This window comes from Myotis yumanensis, unplaced genomic scaffold (assembly GCF_028538775.1).
Source record: "Myotis yumanensis isolate MYYU_CA2020_CCGP unplaced genomic scaffold, mMyoYum1.0.hap1 SCAF_10, whole genome shotgun sequence".
In the NCBI taxonomy this organism is placed as follows: domain Eukaryota; kingdom Metazoa; phylum Chordata; class Mammalia; order Chiroptera; family Vespertilionidae; genus Myotis; species Myotis yumanensis.
This window is the reverse complement of record NW_027223761.1, coordinates 5,072,127-5,093,940: the sequence shown is the minus strand read 5'-3', so window position 1 is coordinate 5,093,940 and position 21,814 is coordinate 5,072,127. Positions and strand designations below refer to the sequence as shown.

Sequence of the window (21,814 nt, the reverse complement as noted above, 5' to 3'; positions counted from 1 at the left end):
GGAAGGAAAAGGAGGCTTTGGGAATTTTAATAAAGTCTGCCATTTATTTCCACCTGTCAGCTCCCTCATGGGTTGGGGGTGGGAGGCCAGAGATCCAGGGGAAGCAGGTCAAGACAGACACTTGATCTGCAAGGACCCCAGGCCCAGCCTACAGCCACTCTAGTAGACTCGGCTTTGGGTCCGGAATCTTAGTGTCTCAGACTTAAGAGGAGCAGCAAAGGGCCCTCAGACCGGCCCATCTCCCCTTTTCAGGGCCCCAGGTCCTAGGCTGGCCCAGCCTCAGGAGGGACCCACACGGATGTGAGGGTTCATGAGTGGGTCCAGGTTGGGATCATTGTCAGCTGCAGCCCGGCCCAGGCGAGACATGAGGGCAAGAAGGGCCAGGAAGCCCAGCAGTCCCAGCAGCAGCAGCAGCCCCGCCCGCTGGAGCAGGGTCAGCGGCCGCTTACGAGACCCGTCCCGGCTCCTGGGGGGATGAGGGGAAAGTCAGATCAGGCCCCAGTCTCTGGTCGCCCTGTGGCCCAGAGAAGAGCCCTGGCCATGACGCTCATCTTCTGGCCCCAGCACCACCATTCCTGAGCCTCACTCATTCCCTCAAGTATGCCATGGGGATGACCACCCCTGTCCCTGCCCACTACAAGGGTGACTGTGCAGCTTGAACCAGCTGAGGTGATGAATGTTCTGGAAACTGGAATGTGTCAGGCATGGGGACAGGCATAGATTGGATGGTGTTGAAGCAGGAAGGGGCCTCAAAGAGCCTGAATCCAAACCTCATATGGAAGAGCCAAGGGAGAGCCCGAGAGGGCAGACCCAAGACTTTTATTGTCAAGCTGAAGCCTCTCTACATAGCCCCAACACCGGGGTACCCAGGTCAAGCCCCTTTTGTCATGAAATCGTTGTGCCCGGGGCCTCTGGCTCTCACTTCCTTTCCTCCCCGTTCCTGGCATCCTACCCCACGTAACCCGGTGTACCTGAGCAGCTGGGCCAGCCAGCCCAGGGCAGGCCGGCGACGGTACTTGTCATCATCGCAATCCCTGTGGAGGCCTGGTGCCCGATCATCATCCCGTGTGTCATACACCTTCCTTGGGGCCGAGGCTGCAAGGGCAGAGCCACGAGCATTCACAGGCTCAGGGAAACTGCCCCACAGCAGGGCGAAATGGGAGGGCAGGAGATCCTGGCCCTTCAAAGCCTGACATTGTATCTCAGAATTGTGGGTAGGTAACGTCTGTGCTTGGAGTGAGGAAGGGTCCCTCTGGTGGGTCTCTGGGGCCCTGAGCTCCCTCCACCCTATTCCACTCCCCTGGCCCGGACAATCCCCTGGCTCACCGTGAGTCAAGGGCTCGGAACTGCCCATGTGGATCACTGTGTGCTGCTCAGGTCGGTTGGGGGGCGCGGGGGGCCGGGGGGCTTGGCTGTAGAAGGCGGGGGCAGTGGAAGTGCTGGCTATCTCTTCTTGTGCCGGGGTACTGGCTGTGGCAGGAAGACAGCTGTCAGCAGAGCAGGGAGGCAAGGGCCCCAACAGTAGGTGGAGACCACCACTCACCATTAAAGCTGGACCAGTCAGAGAAGTCAGAAGTGTTGAGGGGCTCGGGCTCCGGGCTCACCACCTCATCGATCTAGAGGAAGGAACCTGTCTCACCAGGCTGCTCAGTGCTGTCCCCACTCCCTTATTTGGCCCAAGACAGATGGACAGACAGACAGAGGGACTCTCACCAGAGGAAGGCCCAGTCCTGCCCGGGCCCAGTTGACCGTGGTCAGCTTCTCTCTCAGCACAGAGGCCACAGGGCCAACCAGGTTGCTTGGGGGAAAGATGGGGCCACTGCAGCTGGGACACTGGTAGCCAGCAGGCGCTGTATTTCGGGGTAGCTGGGCAGCACGTTCATTGAGGCAGGCCCAATGGAAGAGATCTTAGGGCCCATGAAATAGCAGAGAAGAGGCAGGAGGAAGAAGACACTTTAGGCTCCTCGCCCAGCAACAGCCCCCAGCTCACTGCAGGGATCTACACACACATATGTGTAGCCCAGAGCCTCCTCCTTCCCATCCTCACCCTAGGTCCATGTCATCAGTGTTCCCTAAGCCTTCAGCCTTATTGGCTACCGCCATCGCACTAAGTCAAAATAGATGCTACAAAGTTCCCCAGCCCACTGCGGGGTGGGTGTGGGTGGGAAGAATTTGCCAATCAACAACAGTTTCAGAAAAGCTTCCTAGATATGCACACAGGCACATGTGTGCTTGTACACACCCATGGGCACAAATATACATGAGCTTATATATACATAATCGAACACAAATGCCATCCTGGTGCCTGTACTTACAGACACATCAACTCACACATACACATCTACACATTCACTTGTTTGCTAACAGTTGAGCGCCCTCACCCACACATTCTCCTGCAGCTCCACAACACACTTGTAGTCATGTTCACACACGTTTACCCACTCACGTGTAAGTACTAATGAACACACTAACACTTATGTAAAGACACCATGCACATAAAATCCATGCACATATATCCACATCCTGACACTAAAAACACGTAAGTGGAGCTCACTCTTTTGCACTAGCTCCTTCAAAAAGTGGAACTAAGACCAATTGATGTGTCTCTCTCACATCGATGTTTCTCTCTCTGTCTCTCACCCTCCACTCTCTAAAAATGAACAGAAAAATATCCTTGGATGAGGCTTAACAACAAAAAAAGTGGAACTAAGACTCTTAGACCAGAGCCAGGACAATGTCATGACACGTCTGCTGACTTCTTTCAGCAGACTTTACTGTGGGAAACTCATTTCTTCTGTGTTCAATCTTGGAATCAGCAAAGAATCTTTTTTTTTTTTTTAATCCTCACCTGAGGATTTTTCCATTGATTTTTAAGAGTGAGAGGGAGGGAGGATGGGGGGAGGGGGAGGGAGGGAGAGAGAGAGAGGGAGGGAAACATTGATGTGAAAGAGACACACTGAGGCCCTAGCTGGTTTGGCTCAGTGGATAGAGCGTCAGCCTGTGGACAGAAGGGTCCCAGGTTCGATTCCAGTCAAGGGCACATGCCTGAGGTTGTGGGTTCGATCCCCAGTAGGGGGTGTGCAGGAGGCAGCCAATCAATGATCCGCTCTCATCACTGATGTTTCTATCTCTCCCTCTCCCTTCCTCTCTGAAATCAATAAAAAAAAAAAAAAGATTTTTTTTTTTTAAAAAGAGAGAGACACATTGATTGGTTGCCTCCCGCATGCACCCCAACTGGGGCCTGGGATCAAACCTGCAACCAAGGTACATGCCCAAGACGGAATTGAACCCAAGATCCTTCAGTTCTCGGGCCAACACTCTAATCACTGAGCAAAACTGGCCAGGGCTCAGTAATGAATCTTGAATGCCTGAAAGCCCCATGCTTTCAGCTCATGCCTGGTCTGGCCAGCTACTGCTCACAGATACAAACACACCCACAAGTTTGACTGATTTTCCCTCAACTCTCAAGATTGGAGGGCTAGCGGCTTTGATTTTTAGGGAAAGACACTGAGGCCTAGGAAGGGAAAATGACTTGCCTTAGTAAACACATGTAAGTAACCCAGCAAGACCGGGAACTCGGGCTCCAACCTCTTTAGCTAGGCAGTCTCACTGTCCTGCTGTTTGCGGAGGGCATGGAACCCAGCCACCAAGCTGGTCCTGTCCTGAAACCTCCAGGACTCACCATAACAGACAAGGCGGGTCGTCTCTCGCGAGGCCAGGGGTGTGTTGCACAGGCGGCAATTGGAGCTGTAGTCGCTATCTTGGAGCCACTGCAGGTAAGATTGTACGATGCACTGGAGTGGGAGAGAGAGGTCACAACTGAGCAGGGGCTCCACAACCCAGCTACCTAAGACCCAATGGTCTATCTCTCATCGCAAAGACTCCTTTCGTTTGTTCAATCAATAAAGGTTTACTGAGCACATACTGTGTGCTAGACTCTGTCTTTAGGACTAGGGGTATAGCAATGAATCAAATGAAGTCCTTGCCCTCGTGGAGCTTCCATTCTAGCGCCTGGCCCTTCATGGATTTGGAAGAAGCCAATACTACCTGCCCTCCCAGTGCCCTGCTCAGCCGCTCTTTTCAAGGCCCCACCTTGGCGTGATTGGCTACCAGGCAGTGCTCGCAGACGTTGACCCGGTGTTCGAAGCAGAATAGGTTTGTCACCTTCCTCTTGGGGCACTTGCAAAGGCCCATGGTCCACCCTGGAGAAGGGGTCTGAGTTGGTAGGGAGTCAGGTTCTGGTGGCCGCCACTAGGCACTCACCAGCCAAGTTCGTTTCTACTCCCCTGGACACTCATCCCATGTTGCTGCTAGCCCCAACTTCCGGCCCGGCGCCTCTCTTCACTCCGGACCACGCCCCCAGCATAAATCCCTCCTCCGAAGACCCCCCCTCATTCCTCCTGAATCCCGCCCAGGCCAGGCTCCTCCATCCGCGTCCCTCCGATACCCCCGGCCCCGCCCCCAGGGGCCCCTCCTGGGTCCCACCCCTCCAGGCCCCGCCCCCTTTCTCCACAGACCCCGCTCTCAGTGTTACTGATGCACCGCGGCACCGGTCCCGGCGAGCGGGAGCGCTGGTCCGAGGGGTAGACACCGAGCCCCGTCGACCTCGGGCGCAGCTCTTTCCAGCGCCGGCCGCCCCGACTATCCCTCCGCTGCCACGTCTCTTCCGGGTGCGGCGCGTGCTGATGACGCCAGCACGCCCCTGGCCCCGCCCCTGAGACGCTGTACGTGGTGACGGGAAGAGACTCGGAGAGCGGACCGTCTTTCCCCCTCCCGCCTTGCGTCACTTCCGCTTCCTCACGGACGAGGCGGGTAGTTCGAACGTTTCTCCTTCGAAGGAGCCTGGCGGTTGGCGCGAGCCCCACCACCCTCGGTGGCGGCGCGGCGAAGGTCGAGACCAAGATATGTCCGAGAGGCGGACGCGGTCCGGCGGGGCCGCCCAGGGCTCCGGTGAGCGGAGGGCGCGCGGGAGAGATGGGGCCCAGGTGCTTGAGGGACGCAGTTCCGTGAGGGAGGCCCTCCCCCTACCGCCTGAAGAGCCTCGGACCGGGAAGGCGCCCCCGACGGGCCTGTTTGGGAACCTTCTTGTCTCTTTTCCAGGGCGAAGGGCCTCACCTCCTACTCAGTCTCTGCGGAGGTCCCAGCGGAAATCAGGCTCTGATATTCCCAACATCCTCCCTGAAATCTGGCCGAAGGTGAGCCCGGGATTCCTCAGGCCCTTCCCCAGGCGCCTCCCTCCCCAGAGGCCCCTGGGCTAGTGTAGAACTTATTCATGGTCACCCCTCCTCTCCAGGCACCTCATGCGACTCCCGTCAGAAAGCCCATCGTCTTGAAGAAGATTGTGGCTCATACTGTAAAGGTAGGGCTGAGAGAGGGGTTGTGGGTGGGGAGCAGCATTGGGGGCCGGCTGTGTGATCAATTAGCGTTGTCTCCACAGATCCCGTCTGTCCACTCGCCTCGAAGGAGCCCTAGGGTGAGTTCGTTTTCACCTGCTTTGCTGCGTGGAATCCAGGACATTCTGGAGCTGGGAGGGGGCGTGGTGTCCGCTCACATCTGCGTAGGGTGCTGTTTGCAGTATTTTGAAAGTTTGCCTTTGGACATGTGTATGCATTGCCAATCTTGCTTCCTCCTTAGACTTACTAGGTCTTGATACCCCGGTGTCCTCTACCGTTTTCCTTCTAGCCCGCCCCACCCCCCACCTAGGCCTTTACCCCTCCATTGTCTGTGTCCATGGGTTATGCATACAAGTTCTTTGGTTGATCTCTTCCCACCCACCCACCCTCCCCAACGTATTATCTATTTTTCTCCACTAGAATTTTCCATGGAGACGGGTTTTCTATGTTTTATTCCCCCGTCACATTTTGGGGACAGAGCTGGCAGCGCCAGTAGGTGGTGGCAAGTCTTTTTGAGTCACAAAACCACACTCCTCAGAAGCAATGACCGGCTGTTCTTTTCTCCCCTTCCCCACATCTATCTTAGTCTGATTTCTCTCCTGACCGTCTCCTCTTTTCCTTTTAAAAGTGTATGTCCAGTGGCTCTTTCCTTCCACCCTGAATCTCCTCGGGCCTCTTGGAAGCAATATGTCTGAGTAACAGGGAGGCATTCTCTCTTCTGTCCCGGTAGATTGCTTTTTCCTTGGAAAAAGAAAACAATCCTCCTACCAAGGAGCCTGCTAAGGAGGACCTCTTCAAGCAGTGCAGCGTCCCTGCCACTCCTGTGCAAAGCCCAGATGAGTCAAACGCCTCTGAAGACCTGGACACCAGAGACTTGGAAATGTCCAAGAAAGTCAGGCGGTCCTACAGCCGGCTGGACCCCCTTCACTGTGCCTCCACCTCCACCCCAGGACGCCCATCCTGCTTTGGCTTCGAGAGGCTGCTGGGGACAGAAGACCTGGCCGGAGTCTCACCCTTGGTGTGTTCAAAGTTAACCGAGGTCCCCAGGGTCCCTGGGAACCCTTGGGTCCCGGACACGACTCTCCCCGGAATTTCCCCACCCGTGAAAGAGAAAAAGAAGAAGAAGAAGGTGCCGGAGATCCTGGTGAGTGAGGGGCAGGGGCCTTCCTCTGCTGTCATGCAGACAAACTGGGAGATGCCGGGGCACATGCTGGGCTGGGGCTCAGCTCTGGTTGTTTTGGGGGAAAGACAGCACCTGCGTGCAGGGTTTGGGTAGACATGCTCCAGACAACGTGTCCTCTTCCCCACTCACCTGCCTCCCATTTCTCTTCCCCCAGAAATCGGAGCTGGATGAGTGGGCTGCAGCCATGAATGCTGAGTTTGAAGCTGCTGAGCAGTTTGATCTCCTGGTTGAATGAGATGAAACTGGGGTGCACCTAGCCAGACTTCCTTCCCCCTGTACATAGCCTCTTCTTCCTATGGAACAGACACTTGGGGTCCCCTTCCCTGGCCTTGCTACCTGTGCATGTGCTGTTGCTGCACGTGAGGTCTGCCCTTGAGTGTTTGTGTGGTGACAGCTGTAGGAAATAGGGTTCGCCTGGCCGGTGTCCTGGCGGTAGTCAGTGACGCACCATCGTCTCCTCCCTACTTCCTGCAGTGTCCTGGCCAGCTTCCAGTTGGGTACAGACTTGGGAGGGAGAATCCCTAGCCCAGCCGGAGGAGGCTACAGGGCTGGGGATTGTGGGCGAGAGCATCTCTACTGTTGCTGGGGGATGTGTGGCTGCCCTGTGCCAGCCCCAACAGAAACGCATCAGCCCGTGTGGCTCAGTGATTGAGCATCGACCTATGAACCAGGAGGTCACGGTTTGATTCCTGGTCGAACATGCCTGGGTTGCGTGATGAATCCCCAGTGTGGGGCATGTAGGAGGCAGCCGATCAATGATTCTCATCATTGATGTTTCTATCTCTCTCTACCTCTCCCTCTCTGAAGTCAATAAAAGTATATTTAAAAAAAAGAAACTGGCATCCGCAGCCAGAGCTGCCTCAGGCTTTCTCTCCTGAGTTGCCTTCTGTTGGTGGCTTGGTTCCATCTATGTAAAAAGGCTTGGGTTTTCTTAGATTCTGTAGGTGGTCCAGGAGAGAATTTGGATTTGGGACAGTTCTATCTGTGAGGAAGAAGCTGGACACTCAGGCAGTAGAGTCGGGTTTAGAAGGAGAGTGGGAAAGCCTTAGTTGGCTTTGGACCATAGGCGTTTACTCCTTAGATGCTGTATATTATATTTCTGTGTTCTGCTGTTGAGGTATTTGGTTAAAAACAAGGCTGATGGAGTGCTGGCTGTGTAGGGCAAAGGGTGCATTTGGGGGTGTGGCACCAGGTACCACAGGTCCCAGCCTCTACAGAACCTGAGGCTTGGCGAGGAAGGGGCCCATGGCAGGAGGTGACCCCTCTTGTCATGCACACCTGTTTCTTACAAACTAAAGTTCACAGTCTATTCAGCTCTAGAACAAAAACATATAAGTTAAGCCGTCCTAGTCCCACTAGCATTTTGCAGCTACACATGTAAAGTTCTAGGAAGCTTTTCTCACGGTTCAGAAGGGGCAGAGGTTGATAGCAGTGTTAACCTTCAGCTTCCTTAGTACCCTGTCACAGGAGGACACTGCCTGAGGCAGGTGCTAGGAGTTGAGCTAGGGGGCAGAGAAAGATCATCTTCATGCTTTCAGGGAACCCCACTCCCACCATTTCTCTTCTCGATGCTGGTAAAAGGTGTGCTTTCAAAGGCTGCCCAACCACACTTTGCTCCACCCCCCATGTTTTGAACCTTTGCACATTTACAGGTTTGTGGAGGTAGAGGCTAGTGAATAGCAGAGTGTCAGGGAAGATATGCTTGGTTCAGTTACCTGAACGGCGCTAATGAAACTCTTTACAATGCCTGCGAGTCCCAGACCACCTGTTCAACGCTTTGTGCTTTGTCAGATCTTACAAGCAAGCCCCTTTGTCAGGGTGGGCCAGATGTCCTTGAGCTGGACCACACCTGAAGAATTCTTGTCCTCACTGGCTGGTGGGCAGGACTCCTGAGAATTGTTTTAGTCCTGTAGAATCAGGAGTAGCCAGATGATGTTGAGTTGATGTCATTGCTGCAAACTTCTTCCTGAAAAACTAAGAATGTGGAGTTTAAGGGAAAAATATGTTCTTTGTTTTATTAATAAACCTGGTTGAAGAGTTTGTCTGTTCTGAGATTGTGTTTCTTTCTTTGGGTCAAAGGCAGAGCTGAGGGTGTGAGGCCCAGGAAGCTAAGCCTTCTTGGGCTGTGTCACAGGGTTGCCCCATTCTATCCAGATGCTCACACCATTCTTCCAAGGCTGGGCTACCTGCCTCAAGGGGAGTTCCAGGGTGAGGCTGCCAAAAGCTTCGTCCAGAGCCTGGGAACAAACCCTACCCCCCATCCTGAGTCAAGCCCTTGTTTCCCTGTCACCCGTCCCCAGGAGCCTGCTCCTCACACTGGCCCAGCCTGGTGCAGAAGCCCCTGGGGAACTAGTCAGATATCCATGCATTTCCATGCAGGTGGCACAAACCAGTCTTATGTCTCTACATTTGTCCTTGCCTCCTAGACTGAGCAAATCAAGACCTTTAAATTCTTAAGGTTCGTGCTCGCTTCAGCAGCACATATGCTAAAATTGGAACGATACAGAGAAGATTAGCATGGCCCCTGAGCAAGGATGACACGAAAATTCGTGAAGCGTTCCATATTTAAAAAAAAAACCAAAATAAAATAAATTCTTAAGTTTCTACAGCCTTCCCACATCTCCCTTCTACCTCCTTACCTCACCCAGAGGAAAGCAGGTCCCTTTTTTCAAGGCCAAGCTTTCCACTTTGGCTTTTGATCCAATTCTGTCATCTGAGCCCTATGCCTCTCACCTACAAGTCCTAAACAGGCTTGTGTTCATTTTATTAGAAACCACCTTAACCCAAAAAAGTTTTGACCAGCCTCTCCTTTTAGCTACTACCATTATTCCTTTTGAGGTTAAGCTCCTTGAAAAAAACATTAGGAAATTGCTGCGTCTGTCCCATGTACTCTAGGTGCCTGCCCTCACTCATTTACTACTCAGTGACCACATAACCTGCAATGCTACAGATTCAGGCCTCTGCACCCTGGGCCAAGAGCACCCTTCTTGGGGCCATGACACTGCTGGCCCCTTTCTTTGCTTCCACTGAAATGTCAGGACACCTAGGTTCAGTCCTGGACCCTCTTTTTTTTTCTTTATTGATTAAGGTGTTATATATGTGTCCGTATCCCCCGATTGTCCCCCACCACCTCCAGCTCATGCCTTCAACCCCCTGGTGTCTGTGTCCATGGGTTAGGCTTATATGCATGCATACAAATCCTTTGGTTGATCTCTCCCCTTTACTCCTTCCCTCTGAGGTTTGACGGTCTGATCGATGCTTCTTTGGATTTTTTTGTTGTTGTTCATCAATTTCTGGACCCTCTTTTCAATCTGCTTGACCTCAAGCTCTCCAGGCCACCTTGTTGCCCAAAATTAGCCAATCTTTCCCTCCCACCCATATATCTCTCCTGAACTTCAAACCAGAATCTAGAACTATATTCTAGAACTCTATCTCAACACAGAAGTTTACTCGAACTTAGCTTATTCATCAGCTTGCCTCTTCCTGTGCTCCCTATGTCATTAGCATCACCTCGACCTGACCCAGTCACACAAGCCAGGACACGGGGTCATCTGCAGCTCCACACTCTCCCTCACCCCAATCTCAACATCCCTCCATCCCCACGGCTACTGGACAATTGCCTTGGCCTAATGATTTTCAATCTTTTTCATCTCATGACACATAATTACTAAAATTCTGCAGCACATCAAAAAAATAAATTCCTTGCTGATCTGACAAAAAAAAGTGTAATTTTGATTCATTCACACCAGACAGCTATTCTGTTGGTTGTTGTCTTTTTTTGTTTTTGCTAATCCTCACTCAAGGATATTTTTTCTATTGTTTTTTTAGAGAGTGGACTGGAGGGAGGTAGGGGGGAGAGAGAGAAAGATCAATGTGAGACACATTGATTCATTGCCTCCTGCACATTGCCTTACTAGGGCTGGGAATCAAACCTGAATCCAGATTGTGTCCTTGACCACAAATCAAACCTGCGACCTTTCAGTTTGAGGGCCGATGAGAAACACTGGCCAGGATAATTGTTGATTTTTTTGTGTTTTTAAAAAATACATATTTTAGCCCTAGCCGGTTTTGCTCAGTGGATAGAGCATTGGCCTGCAGACTGAAGGGTCCCAGGTTCGATTCCTGTCAAGGGCACATGCCTGGATTGCAGGCTTGGTCCCTGGTAGGGGGCGTGCAGGAGGCAGCCAATCAATGAGTTTCTCTCATCATTGATGTTTCTATCTCTCTTTCCCTCTCCCTCTCTGAAATCACTAAAAATATATTGAACAAAAAAAGAAAATACATAATTTATTGATTTCAGAGAAGGAGATAGAAACATCAATGATGAGAGAGAATCATTGATCGGCTGCCTCCTGCATGCCCCCTATTGGGAATCAAGCCCACAACCTAAGCATGTGATCTGACCAGGAATTGAACCAGTGACCTGGTTTATAGGTCGATGCTCAACCATATGCTGGGCCACTTTTTAAATTTGATAATCTAAGTTGAGGTCAATGCCCTGACTAAATTGTCATGTGTTGCATGTTTAAAAGTTCCTCCAGCACACCAGTGTGCCATGGCACACCAGCTGAAAATCACTGCCCCAGCCTAGTAGCTCTTCAAACTACCCTGTGGCCTGAATGAGTTTCAAAGAGAAAATATGGTGGTGTTTTCCCCCTGCTTAAAGGAAGGGGAAGGGAGGGAGAGAGAGAAACATCAATGATGAGAAAATCATTGATCAGCTGCCTCCTGCACACCCCCTACTGGGGATTGAGCCTGCAACCCGGGCATGTGCCCTTGACTGGAATTGAACCTGGGATCCTTCACTCTGCAGGCTGATGCTCTATCCCAGTGGTCGCCAACTGGTGGTCCGTGGACCACTGGTGGTCCATAAGGTCTGAAAGGTTGGTGACCGCTGGTTTAAGGAAACCTTTGGAGCAGTGGTTGCCAACCGGTGATCCGTGGATCACTGGTGGTCCGTGAGGTCCGAAAGTTTGGCAACTGCTGCTCTATCCACTGAGCCAAACCAGCTAGGGCTGCTTAAAACCTTTTGATACGATTCCATTTCTGGGTGTAATACCCAAAAGAATTGGAAGTAAGGTTTTGAAGAAATATTTGTACATCCATGTTCATAGCATGGCTTACAATAGACAAAAGGTGGAAAACACCATAAATATCCATTGATGGATGAATGGATAAGCAAAATGCAGTATGTCGGTACAATGGGATATTATTCAGCTCTATCAGTTTCAAAGGGAATGAAATTCTGATGCTACAACATGGATGAACCTTGAAAACACGATGATAAGAGTAATGGGCTAGACACAAAAGGACAAATATTATATGATTCCGCTAATAAGAGATACCGAAAGTAGTCAAACTCATGGAGACAGAAAGTAGAATGATGGTGGTTGCCAGGGGATGGAGGAGGACAAATGGATTGTTATTTAACTAGAGGCCTGGTGCACGGGATTTGTGCACTGGTGGGGAGTGTGGCCTGCGGAGATTGGCCTGCTGTGGGAGCAGCTGCTCATCCCAGTCAGCTGAGCAGCACTCCCATTGTGGGAGCACACTGACCACCAGGGGGCAGCACCTGCATTGAGCACCTGTGCCCTAGTGGTCTGGTTGGTCGTTCTGGTCATTCTACCATTCGGTTGCTGGGCTTTTATTATATAGGATGAGTATAGCGTTTCAGTTTGGGAAAATGAAAAAGTTCTGGAGATGGATGGTGGTGATGGCTGCATGGCAATGTAAATGTACTAATGCCAATGAACTGTACACTTAAAAGTGGTTAAAATGGTAAATTTTATGTTATGTATTTTGTCACAGTAAATTTTTTAAAAAACACCCTTTGGTGACTGTCCATTGTTCATGCAGTATCATAATGATGGTTACTGGGTTTTGGCTGCCCAGTGTCTCAGTCTCTATAAGTGAGCTAGCTGCATGGGACATGCTTACACAAAAATTGTTCATTGTTTATCTGGCATTTAAACTTAACTACCTCACGCTGTTTCCCAGTGGAGTGCCCTACACCTTCAACATCATCCTGCCCAAGCTGATCCTTCTGGATTGCCCTTCACTGGCCAGGATACCCCACTTGTTGAAGATCAAGCAGCACCTCCCTGATGGAGTCTGCCTGGAGCCAAGTGTGTGGCCCCCTCCTCTCAAGACCAGGGCTTTCTGTCCGGGCCTCTTGATGGCACATCTCCCTGCACTCGGGAACCTGGGCCCTCTGGCCTCCCCTGACGCTTCTCTGGGGCAGAACCAGATCACGATCATCTATCTGTATGTTCTCAGTACCTGGCCTGAGGCCTGTCCTGCAGATCTGTTGGTCAACCAGTGCTTACTGGGGACCATTAATTGCAGAGTGAATTGTATTCTATTATGTTTGTATATCATAATTTGTTTACCTTTTTTTCTTTTGGGCCCTTTAGGCCAGTTTCAGTATTTCTTCTTGGTGTAAATCAGCCACTGTGGGCCTCTGTACAAATTATTTATATTTCTTTTGGAGTCATTTCTTTAGACCTAGTTTCCAAAGTGAAGTTACCTCAGAAGCATTCTCAGGCTCAGCCTAGCTCCGGCTCCTCTGCCAACCCAGCTAGGGAATCCCAGGGGAAGCAATTTTGCTCAGCAGAGAAAAGTATGGTCTGAATTCACATTGCAGAAGGGGTTGGGAATGGGAGAGGGGTGAACATTATGGGCAAGTGCATGGCCCTGGGGAAGGTTTGGCCTGGTGTCGGAAGTGAGATTCCTGGGTGGTATGAGCAGAGTATTATGTGGGTTAGAACCAATGATGTTCATAACAGAGGGTCTTGAATGCCATATTAATTACTTCTCAATGTCCAACTAATAGATGATTTATATACCAAAAATGAGAAGCATTCTCCACTTTTTATAAGTCTCTCTAGGGTTCCATTAAATAGGGCCATCCCAGCCCCCAAATCCCACCCCCATCCCTTGCGTTTGCAGGGATCTGGTTGCTGGACAGAATTGGTGATGGAGACTCTCCAGGCTGGAGGCTGCCCCAAGATAACCAGATGAGGCTGGAAAGGGGAGCCCATGGGTTGATGGATGTGGCTCACCAACTGGGCTTCTATCTTCCTCAGTCTCCCCAGAGCAGCCGAGGAGCCCTTTCTGAGCCCATTGAGAAGCCAGTGGTGCAACCTGTTGAGCAGCAGAACCTGGAAGACCCTCAGGTGTGTGGGGAGCTGGGCAGAGGTGGTGGGAGGGCTGGAGAAATTCTTTCCCTGCTGGGTGGAGAGCTGAATTCCCAGCCATCGCTCCAGGGTGTGGGAGGACCCAAGCTCTTGGGCTGCCAGCCCCATGTCACTTTGGTCACCATGACACCTTCTCTGCCAAAGCCATCTTCTTCAGAGTCAACGCTGGACCCGCAACCAGAACCCACGGTCAAGTTCCTGTTTACACTCCTGAGCTCAGTGGAGCCCCCTGAGCCCAAAGAACCTCAAGAGTAAGTCTGTGTGAGTGTGTGAAGGGCGGGGAGGCCCATGGTGCTTCTCTCCCTACTCCCAACCCCCATATTAGCATTCAGATCTGGGCCAGGACTCAGCCCTGAGGTAGACAGAGGGGAAGCTGAGATAGGACTGAAAGAGCCTGGGCCTTGGGCTGCCCCACCTCTCTGACCCCCGAATTCTCTCCCAGCCTATTGGTCCTCCAGTCCTACCCTCACTGCAAACCTATCCTAGGGACTTGGAGATCCTGGAGAGCCGGTTCCTGGATAAGGAAGACTGGGGCACCCAGCAAACCTTGAAGGAAATTAACCATTTGCAGAATGCTTGCATGAGGTGAGCCAGGTCTGGGCAGGTGCAGGCAGGCAGGGTGACAGGACTTTTCCCCAAGGAGGTCCTGGCCCGGGGCTTGATGGTTGCGGGCTTGCACCTTCTTGCCCCTCTTTCTTCTCTCCTTCTCTGTTCTACTCTGGAGACCTCCTTGGCCTGTGGGTCTCTTTCCTCCCAAGCATCATGTCCTTGTATGTTGGTGCCCTACAGGTGTGGGGGCCACAACTCTTCCCCAGCAATTGACTGTGTGCCCACATGTCTGCTTATTGGGCAATCTACACTAATAAAAGAGAAACATGGTAATTGGCGTATGACCGCTACCCTTCCCATTGGCTAATCAGCATATCCTTATGCAAATTAACTGTCAGCCAAGATGGCGGCCGGTAGCCAGGCAGCTGGAAGTGAACATGAGGCTTGCTTGCTCCAGTGACTACAGACTCCAACGTTCCCTGCCTGACTTGCCGGCCTCTGAGCTGGCAGTTTGAAACATTCTAACAAATATAGGCCCGGGATCTCAGAGCTGGAGTTATACATTGTTTCGATTATAGAACCGAAACAAACCAGATACCTGCTCTCAGAGCTAGAGCCAGAGCTAAAGCTGGCCCAGAATAAAATAAAAAAAAGGAGCGGTTGGGAGCTTCAATCAACAACCGCCAGCCTGAAAGCAGCCCTCAGCCCTTCACCCAGACTGGCCAGGTACCCCAGTGGGGACCCCCACCCTGAAGGGTGTATGACCAGCTGCAAACAGCCATCATCCCCTCGTCCAGGCTGGCCAGGCACCCCAGTGGGGACCCCCACCCTGATTCAGGACACCCTTCAGGGCAAACCAGCCGGCCCCCACCCGTGCACCAGGCCTCTATCTTATATAGTAAAAGGGTAATATGCCTCCCAGCACCGGGATCAGAGGAGCCGCGAGGCCTCCTGGCACCAGATCAGTGTGACAGGGGGCAGCGCCCAAACCCCCTGATCGCCCTGTGGCTCTGTGTGTGACAGGGTGCGGCGCCCCAACACCCCCCCCCACCACCACCACCACAGGCCCTGCTCTGTGTGTGACAGGGTAGAGCCATAACCTCCCCATCGGCTCTGCCCTGAGTGTTACAGTGGCTGCGCCCCAACCCCCTGATTGGCCCTGCTCTGTGGGTGATAGAGGGTGGCGCCCCAACCCCGCCTCCCCACTGGCCCTGCTCTGTGTGTGACGGGGTAGAGCCATAACCTCCCCATCGGCCCTGCCCTGAGTGTGACAGTGGCAGCGCCCCAACCCCCTGATTCGGCCCTGCTCTGTGGGTGATAGAGGGCAGTGCCCTAACTCCCCTATTGGCCCTACTCTGTGCATGACACGGGGGAGCTCCCCAACCCCCTGATGGGCCCTGCTCTGTGCATGACAGGGGGCAGCGCCCAACCCCCTGATTGGCCCTGCTCTGTGTGTGACAGGGTATGGAGCCCCAACCCCCTGATTGGCCCTGCTCTGTGCGTGACGGGGGGTGGCGCCGCAACCTCCCCATCGACCCTGCCTTGAGTGTGATAGGGGGCGGTGTCCCAACCCCCCAGTCAGCCATACCCTGAGCGTGACTGAGGGTGGCATCACAACCTCCCGATCTGCCCTGCTCTGTGCATGACAGGGCGGCTCCCCAACTCCCCAATCAGCCCTGCTCTGAGCCTGACCAGGGGCTGCACTTAGGGATTGGGCCTGCCCTCTGCCACCCGGAAGCAGGCCTAAGCCAGCAGGTCGTTATCTCCCAAGGGGTCCCAGACTGCGAGAGGACACAGGCTGGACTGAGGGTCCCCCCACCCTCCCCCGCCCCAAGTGCACAAATTTTTGTGCACTGGGCCTCTAGTCTCTTAATAACCAGCTTAAAAATCAATACCCCAAACGGCATATTTGGGGCGGTAAACTTTGGTTCCCCTCAATAAGACTGGACTGTGGGTGAGACCCTGGTCTCAGGTGGCTGTGCCAGGTCACCCAGCTCACGCAGGAGGCATGGGTTGCGGGGTGGGGCTGCCTAGGACAAGAACCTGGGGACTGAAGGGGCATCTCTTTCAACCCTAGGCTTCAGGAGTCACTGAGCACTATTCAAGCTGACACTGTGGCCCTGAGGGAGAAGCTGCAAAACCTGGTGAGGCCCTCAGCCAGGACCCCTTCCTTTTCCATGCCTCCTCCCTGCCTCCCAGCCCAGCTCCCTGCTGGGAGCCTCAGGCGGTCCTGCCCAGGTCAGCTACCCACCTCTCGCCCCTGCAACCCTTTGTTCTAGCCGGACTCGTTGTATAACATCCTAACGGAGGAACTGAAGGCTGTTCCGGAGGAAGGGAAGGCTGCCCAGGAGGAAGAGCAGGCCGGCCAGGGAACAGGACTGTTCCAGGTGGACAGGGAGCCCCACGGCGAGTGGTGAGGGGGGACACCTCTCTCCCCTGGCCGGCAGCAACCCAGCGTCCAGAAGGCAGCCCTGCTCACCCTGTAGCCTGAGGCTGCCCGTGACCACAGAAACCAGCGTCAGCCTTGGATGGCCCGAGGCCCGAGACTGGGCACCTCCTCAGGAAGCCACTCCAACAGCAATAAACTTCCCTAGAGCTGAGCGGAGGCTCCCGGTGTCTGTGAGACCCTGAAAAGCGGGTGGAGCAGGCGGCCACCAGCTCCAAACAGAGCTTGGTTCCTGGATGCCCTCCTGTGTCTCCCACGGGGTTTGCTGGTGCTGAATTTCTCCCAACCCTGAGGAGGTTCCAGGTCTGGTTAGTGTCAGCCTCAAGGTCATGTACCTGTGATAAGCACTGGGGCAGGACTGGGAGGGGCCACACCCCTTGCGAGGAGGATGAGGTACCAGGTCTAACTCCAAAGGGCAGATGCTCTAGGGAGGGGCAAGAAGAACCGTTTCCCACCTTGTGACCCCACTGGGTCCGTCTCTTCCCCTTTGTCAGTCATGTCATGGGGGGCGGGCAGTTAGTAAGAGCTCCCCAGGGGCCCAGCACCCTTCAGGCTGGAGTTGCATCTGGAATTTGAATCCCCACTCCCACCCAACCTTCACCCTCCAGCCAGGGCTTTCTGGAGCCTCCCTTGAGACCTCACTCCCTTCATCTATAGGGCTCTCCCTGTCCTGGGCCACCGTGCTGGCCCCTTACCCTCCTCAGGACTGGCTTCCTGAGCTCCCAGCTGTGGTCACTGTGTCCTGGTCACCCATAGGCCTTCAGGGCTTGTGTCCACCGGCCTTGCTGCCCTCAGTGTCTGTCTAGTCCCAGGGAGCCTTTCCTTCTAGCCCCGTGATTCTTGGTGTAAGGAGAGAGAGAATAGGCAGAATATTCAGAAACTTGGCGATAATTCTCATACAACTAGACAAGGCCTGTGCTCCCATCTTTTTATTTGTTTTTTATTTTCAACTCCTTAAGATAGATAACAGCAAGATGACAAAGCCAGTTTAAATGAGAATACAAGAAACTGACACATATGTAGTCAAGTGGGGGGAAAAAAGAAGGAATCCTGAAATATTGCTAAATTGTATACAAAATTGGTCAATGCCATATAGGGTAGTTTTTTCAAAGCCCTATAACCCTGAGGGTGACATTACTTACTGGGCAGAAATCCTCTAGTACCTCATGGAAAGGGCTGTAACCATGTTTCTGCTTTGTACCCACTGCAGTTGGACACTAGCCAAGAGGATGGAAATTCAGGTTTGTGGCCCCTCCTCAGACCTGACTTAAACCAGACCCATGACCATGCCCAGACCAGTAACTGATGACAGACTTGATTAGTGAAGGATTGATTTGGTCACAGCTTCAGGCTGAGCCGAGCAGAGCTCTACTTAGCAGCCCACCCTCCCAGGACCCACCCTCCTTGCCCGATGGCTTTAGGTATCCCAGGCATCCCTCATCTCACTTCCTGACCAGTTCCGGACCACTGTTCCAGCCGACCAGTGACCCATTTTCCCGAAGGGAATCATCCAATGCTGAGATTGAGGGAGGAGAGTTGGACCAACAGCCTAGTGGTTAAATACTTTTAACCACTTAAGGACTTCTAGCAACAATACATAGGCATCAGGATGGTCCCATTTGAGCTGCTTCCTCTAGAAACCTCTAGCATCTCAGCCTGGAAAAGCAAGCCCATATGGCTACATTGATAAGACTCCGCTGTAGGAAATGGAGTTTGTTACAGAGCCCCTCCCCACTTCCCACTTGTCTTTAAACCACAGAAATTGCTGACAGGTGCCCTAAGTGCATCCTGGCTACTGCCCAGTGGCCCAGGCCCCAGCACTGCACTGCCCTGAGCTCAGTCCCTAACAGCCACTCCTGCTGACACCAAGTCCCACCAATACTGCAGCCCAGTCAGCAAGGCCTTTTCAAGGGGAGCTCCCAAAGCAAAGCTGCCTGGGCCCTGGGCCCTAGGACACTACCAGTCTCTTAATATTCATTCTCTCTCTCTCTCTCTCTCTCTCTCTCTCTCTCTCTCTCTCTCTCACACACACACACACACACACACACACACACACTCTTCCCAGAACTGCTAGTCAAAGTAGGCTACTGTGTCAGTCACAAGCTTGGCTCAGATCTTCCAGGCCTCTGTTATTAAGAGGCTGGGGCTGCACCCAGCTGGTGTGGCTCAGCAGTTGAGCATCGACCTATGAACCAGGAGGTCAGGTTCAATTCCCAGTCAGGACACATGTCTGGGTTGTGGGCTCAATCCCCAGTGGAGACGTGCAGGAGGAAGCCAATCAATGATTCTCTCTTATCATTGATGTTTCTCTCCCCTCCCTTTCTCTCTAAAATCAATAAAAATATACTTTTCTAAAAAAGACACTGAGGCTGGGTTAGAAAACAGAAAAGAAAACAAAAGACGGCAGGGCTGGGCTGGCAAACCCCGTCCTGTGTGTCCCATGGGCCCTCTCTCTTGTGAGGTGTGGAATGGAGACCTTTCTCTTGCCTCGTGTCCGCGAGGTGGTGTAGCTCCTGGATGAGGCTGCAGGAGATGCGGCCTCTCCCTGAATCCCAATCTCAGCCGGGCGAACTGTTAGCGTTCAGTGAACGTCGGCAATTATGAGCTGACCTCCAGGGGATCTACCCACACCTCTGAGAGGCCCAGGGGAAGCAGGTTGGGGTACCTGTGCTCCCAGCAGGCTCCCCATTCCTGCCCAGCCTCAAGGTCCTGCCATTCCTGCCTGAGGATGCCCGACCCTGCAATCTGGCAGCATCACCTCCATCCCATGGCATCACCCGTCAGAAGCGTCTGCTCTGGAGGCCTGTGAGGTCCCACATCCTAGTCTCCTGAGGGCACCTGTGTGATGCAGACCCCACCATGGCTGGCTGCAGTGGTGTTGGGGTCTACTTCCCAGGGGTGCTTTTGTATCCCTGTTGTTGCCCTGGACACTCCTTAAATCCCAGACAGCTGGAGCATGAATGCCCGGTGCCGAGGAGCTGACTGCTTCAGGTCGGCTTTCCATCCATTCTGCAGAGATCCGGTGCGCGCCTCCCGGTGCTCCCCAAAGGAGAGATGGGGAGTTGGGGCCAGGATGAGCTCCAGGTTTCTTTTGAGGCTCAGCCGGCAGGATTTACTGATACATAGACCCAAGGTAGGATATGAGAGAAAGTGGAGTAAAACATAACTCCAAGATTTTTATATAAAAAATAAAATTAAAAAAAGAGGACAGAACTGGATTTGGCAACATGGAGCGAAGTTGACCTGTTAAAAAATATATATTATATTTATTGATTTCAGAGAGGAAGGGAGAGGGGGAGAGAAGGACATAAGAATCAAAGGACTTGTAAGCATGCATATAAGCATAGCCAATGGACACAGTAGGGGGGGGGAAGGCTGTGCTGGGGGCAGAAGTGGGCAGGGAGAGGTCATGGGGAAAAAAGACATGTAATACTGTCTATGGTAAATCATTTAAATAAAAAGAAGCAATTCTATGGGGGGAAATAGGGAAGCACAGTCACTGGCTGAGAGAGAGGGTGGAGGCGACCATGTTGGAGGCTTGAGAACAGAGGAGCCTGGGAGGGAGAGTGAGTGGGCAGTCCCGGGGGCCTGCCTGAGGTGTGGGGTCATACCTTTAAAGCAACATCAGCGGGGCCGTGTGGCTCTGCGGGCACATTAGGGGCCAGGGGGCAGGGGCAGAGTGGGTGGTGGGTTGGCTATAACCAGGTTGGGGTTTTACCCGGTGACTGTGACCAAAGCAGAGAGGATCACGCAGGGTGAGAGGCTTTGCAAGGGACTGAGTCTGGGCAAGGAAGGAGGTGAGGGAGAGTGGCAAGGAGCTGGCACAGAGGGATTGGCAGTCCCGGAGAGACTGGAGAACTCAGAGTCAGCATGATCCTGGGAGTGAGGTGAGAAGATAAAGGGAATCAAATGCATTGGCTACCTCAGGTGATTTTCATCAACACCCACAATTCAAAATGCCCAGGGAGGGGCCGCGCCACCCACCCCACTAAGACGGGGGAAGGAAGATTGATCAAATCAGCGTCTGGTGCCTAGAGCAGTGTAGACACCAGCTGACTCCCACAGCCTGCGCCAGAGTTCTCGGGGCTCTCTCTCTCTCTCTCTCTCTCTCTCCCTCCCTGCCTCCCTCCCTACACACACACACACACACACACACACACACGTTACACTCAGGTGGAGTAGCCCACTCAGATGTCACATACTCTTGTCCAGATGTTGTGCTTGTAACTTCACATGTTCAAGGGACTGAATCCTTCCAGGAGGGGGTGGGGTGGGACCATAAAGCTGTACCTTGTGATGTCATCACCATGTCTCTTCCTCAATTTACCAGCTGACCTTGGCGTCCCACTGCCTTCCTGCAGTAACTGTCCTGTGTCCTCCTAAGGAATGTGTGTGCTCTTCACCCTGACAGGCTTCTGATAAGCCCCAAGGTCAATCACCTGGCTGCTGATAACCACCTGGCCAAGAACGGTGGCTTCCTGGTGCATGTCCCCGAAGTCACTGATCACACTCCCCGCACCCCCTTCCCCACCTCAGTCCTCCTATGCTAACATGCAAACCCTCCTGACCAGCAGCACAAGGGAGATGGCACGGTGGGGCCCGGGGCAGGTGGGGTTGTGAGCAGGAAGGGGGCTGCTCCTAGAGGGGGCTGTGGGTCACACACACACACACACACACGCACACACACACACAGTCCACCATGGCCCAGCTCCCTCAGCTCTTCAGGCATCTTTGGGCCTGTCAATGGGCAGCAGCCTGGCTGGGTGCCAAGGCAGGATAACATGGGAGGTGGGAGGAGGCACAGCTTGAGCCCCAGGCACTTTCCCAGGCTGCTTGGCTCTGTGAGATGTGGAAGAGGCTCATTATCTGTGCTGAGTTCTTCGTGTCTCCCTCTCCCTCTCGCCCAGCCTTGGCACATGCTAGGCCTTCTGTAAGGATGGCCGGTCCCTCGCCCTCTGCGTCTAAATTCCTTCTCATCCTTGGAAGATCCCCTCCAATGGTCCCTGCCAGACATGGTCCTCCTTCTGTAGGGCACTTCCCACGTGGT

At 53.1% G+C, this 21,814-nt stretch overlaps 2 protein-coding genes and 1 non-coding gene across 5 annotated transcripts; 2 read left to right on the top strand and 1 right to left on the bottom strand.

Moving 5' to 3' along the window:
- Nucleotides 1-24: 24 nt before the first annotated feature.
- ZFPL1 (zinc finger protein like 1) lies at nucleotides 25-4,664 on the bottom strand. Of its 2 annotated transcripts, none has more exons than XM_070427455.1 (8): nucleotides 4,518-4,664; nucleotides 4,093-4,215; nucleotides 3,683-3,794; nucleotides 1,714-1,907; nucleotides 1,544-1,616; nucleotides 1,327-1,470; nucleotides 972-1,095; nucleotides 25-466 (listed from the first exon to the last, which is right to left on the bottom strand). In XM_070427455.1, the coding sequence occupies exons 2-8, from the start codon at nucleotides 4,192-4,194 to the stop codon at nucleotides 280-282; spliced, it is 936 nt and encodes a 311-aa protein (XP_070283556.1). In that variant the 5' UTR covers nucleotides 4,195-4,215; nucleotides 4,518-4,664; the 3' UTR covers nucleotides 25-279. The 2 variants fall into 2 exon arrangements, with proteins under 2 accessions (XP_070283556.1, XP_070283555.1); XM_070427454.1 differs by having other exon boundaries at nucleotides 4,093-4,202.
- A 140-nt stretch (nucleotides 4,665-4,804) lies between these two features.
- CDCA5 (cell division cycle associated 5) lies at nucleotides 4,805-8,616 on the top strand. 2 transcript variants are annotated; one of them, XM_070426431.1, is made up of 6 exons: nucleotides 4,805-4,950; nucleotides 5,101-5,195; nucleotides 5,294-5,359; nucleotides 5,438-5,473; nucleotides 6,124-6,537; nucleotides 6,731-8,616. In XM_070426431.1, exons 1-6 carry the CDS (start codon nucleotides 4,905-4,907, stop codon nucleotides 6,809-6,811), a joined length of 738 nt encoding a protein of 245 aa, XP_070282532.1. In that variant the 5' UTR covers nucleotides 4,805-4,904; the 3' UTR covers nucleotides 6,812-8,616. The 2 variants fall into 2 exon arrangements, with proteins under 2 accessions (XP_070282532.1, XP_070282531.1); XM_070426430.1 differs by having other exon boundaries at nucleotides 5,294-5,473.
- Nucleotides 8,617-9,038: 422 nt separating this feature from the next.
- On the top strand, nucleotides 9,039-9,145 carry LOC139019185 (U6 spliceosomal RNA). Its single transcript, XR_011473064.1, has one exon. It is a non-coding gene; the product is annotated as a U6 spliceosomal RNA (small nuclear RNA).
- The last annotated feature ends 12,669 nt before the right edge of the window (nucleotides 9,146-21,814 follow it).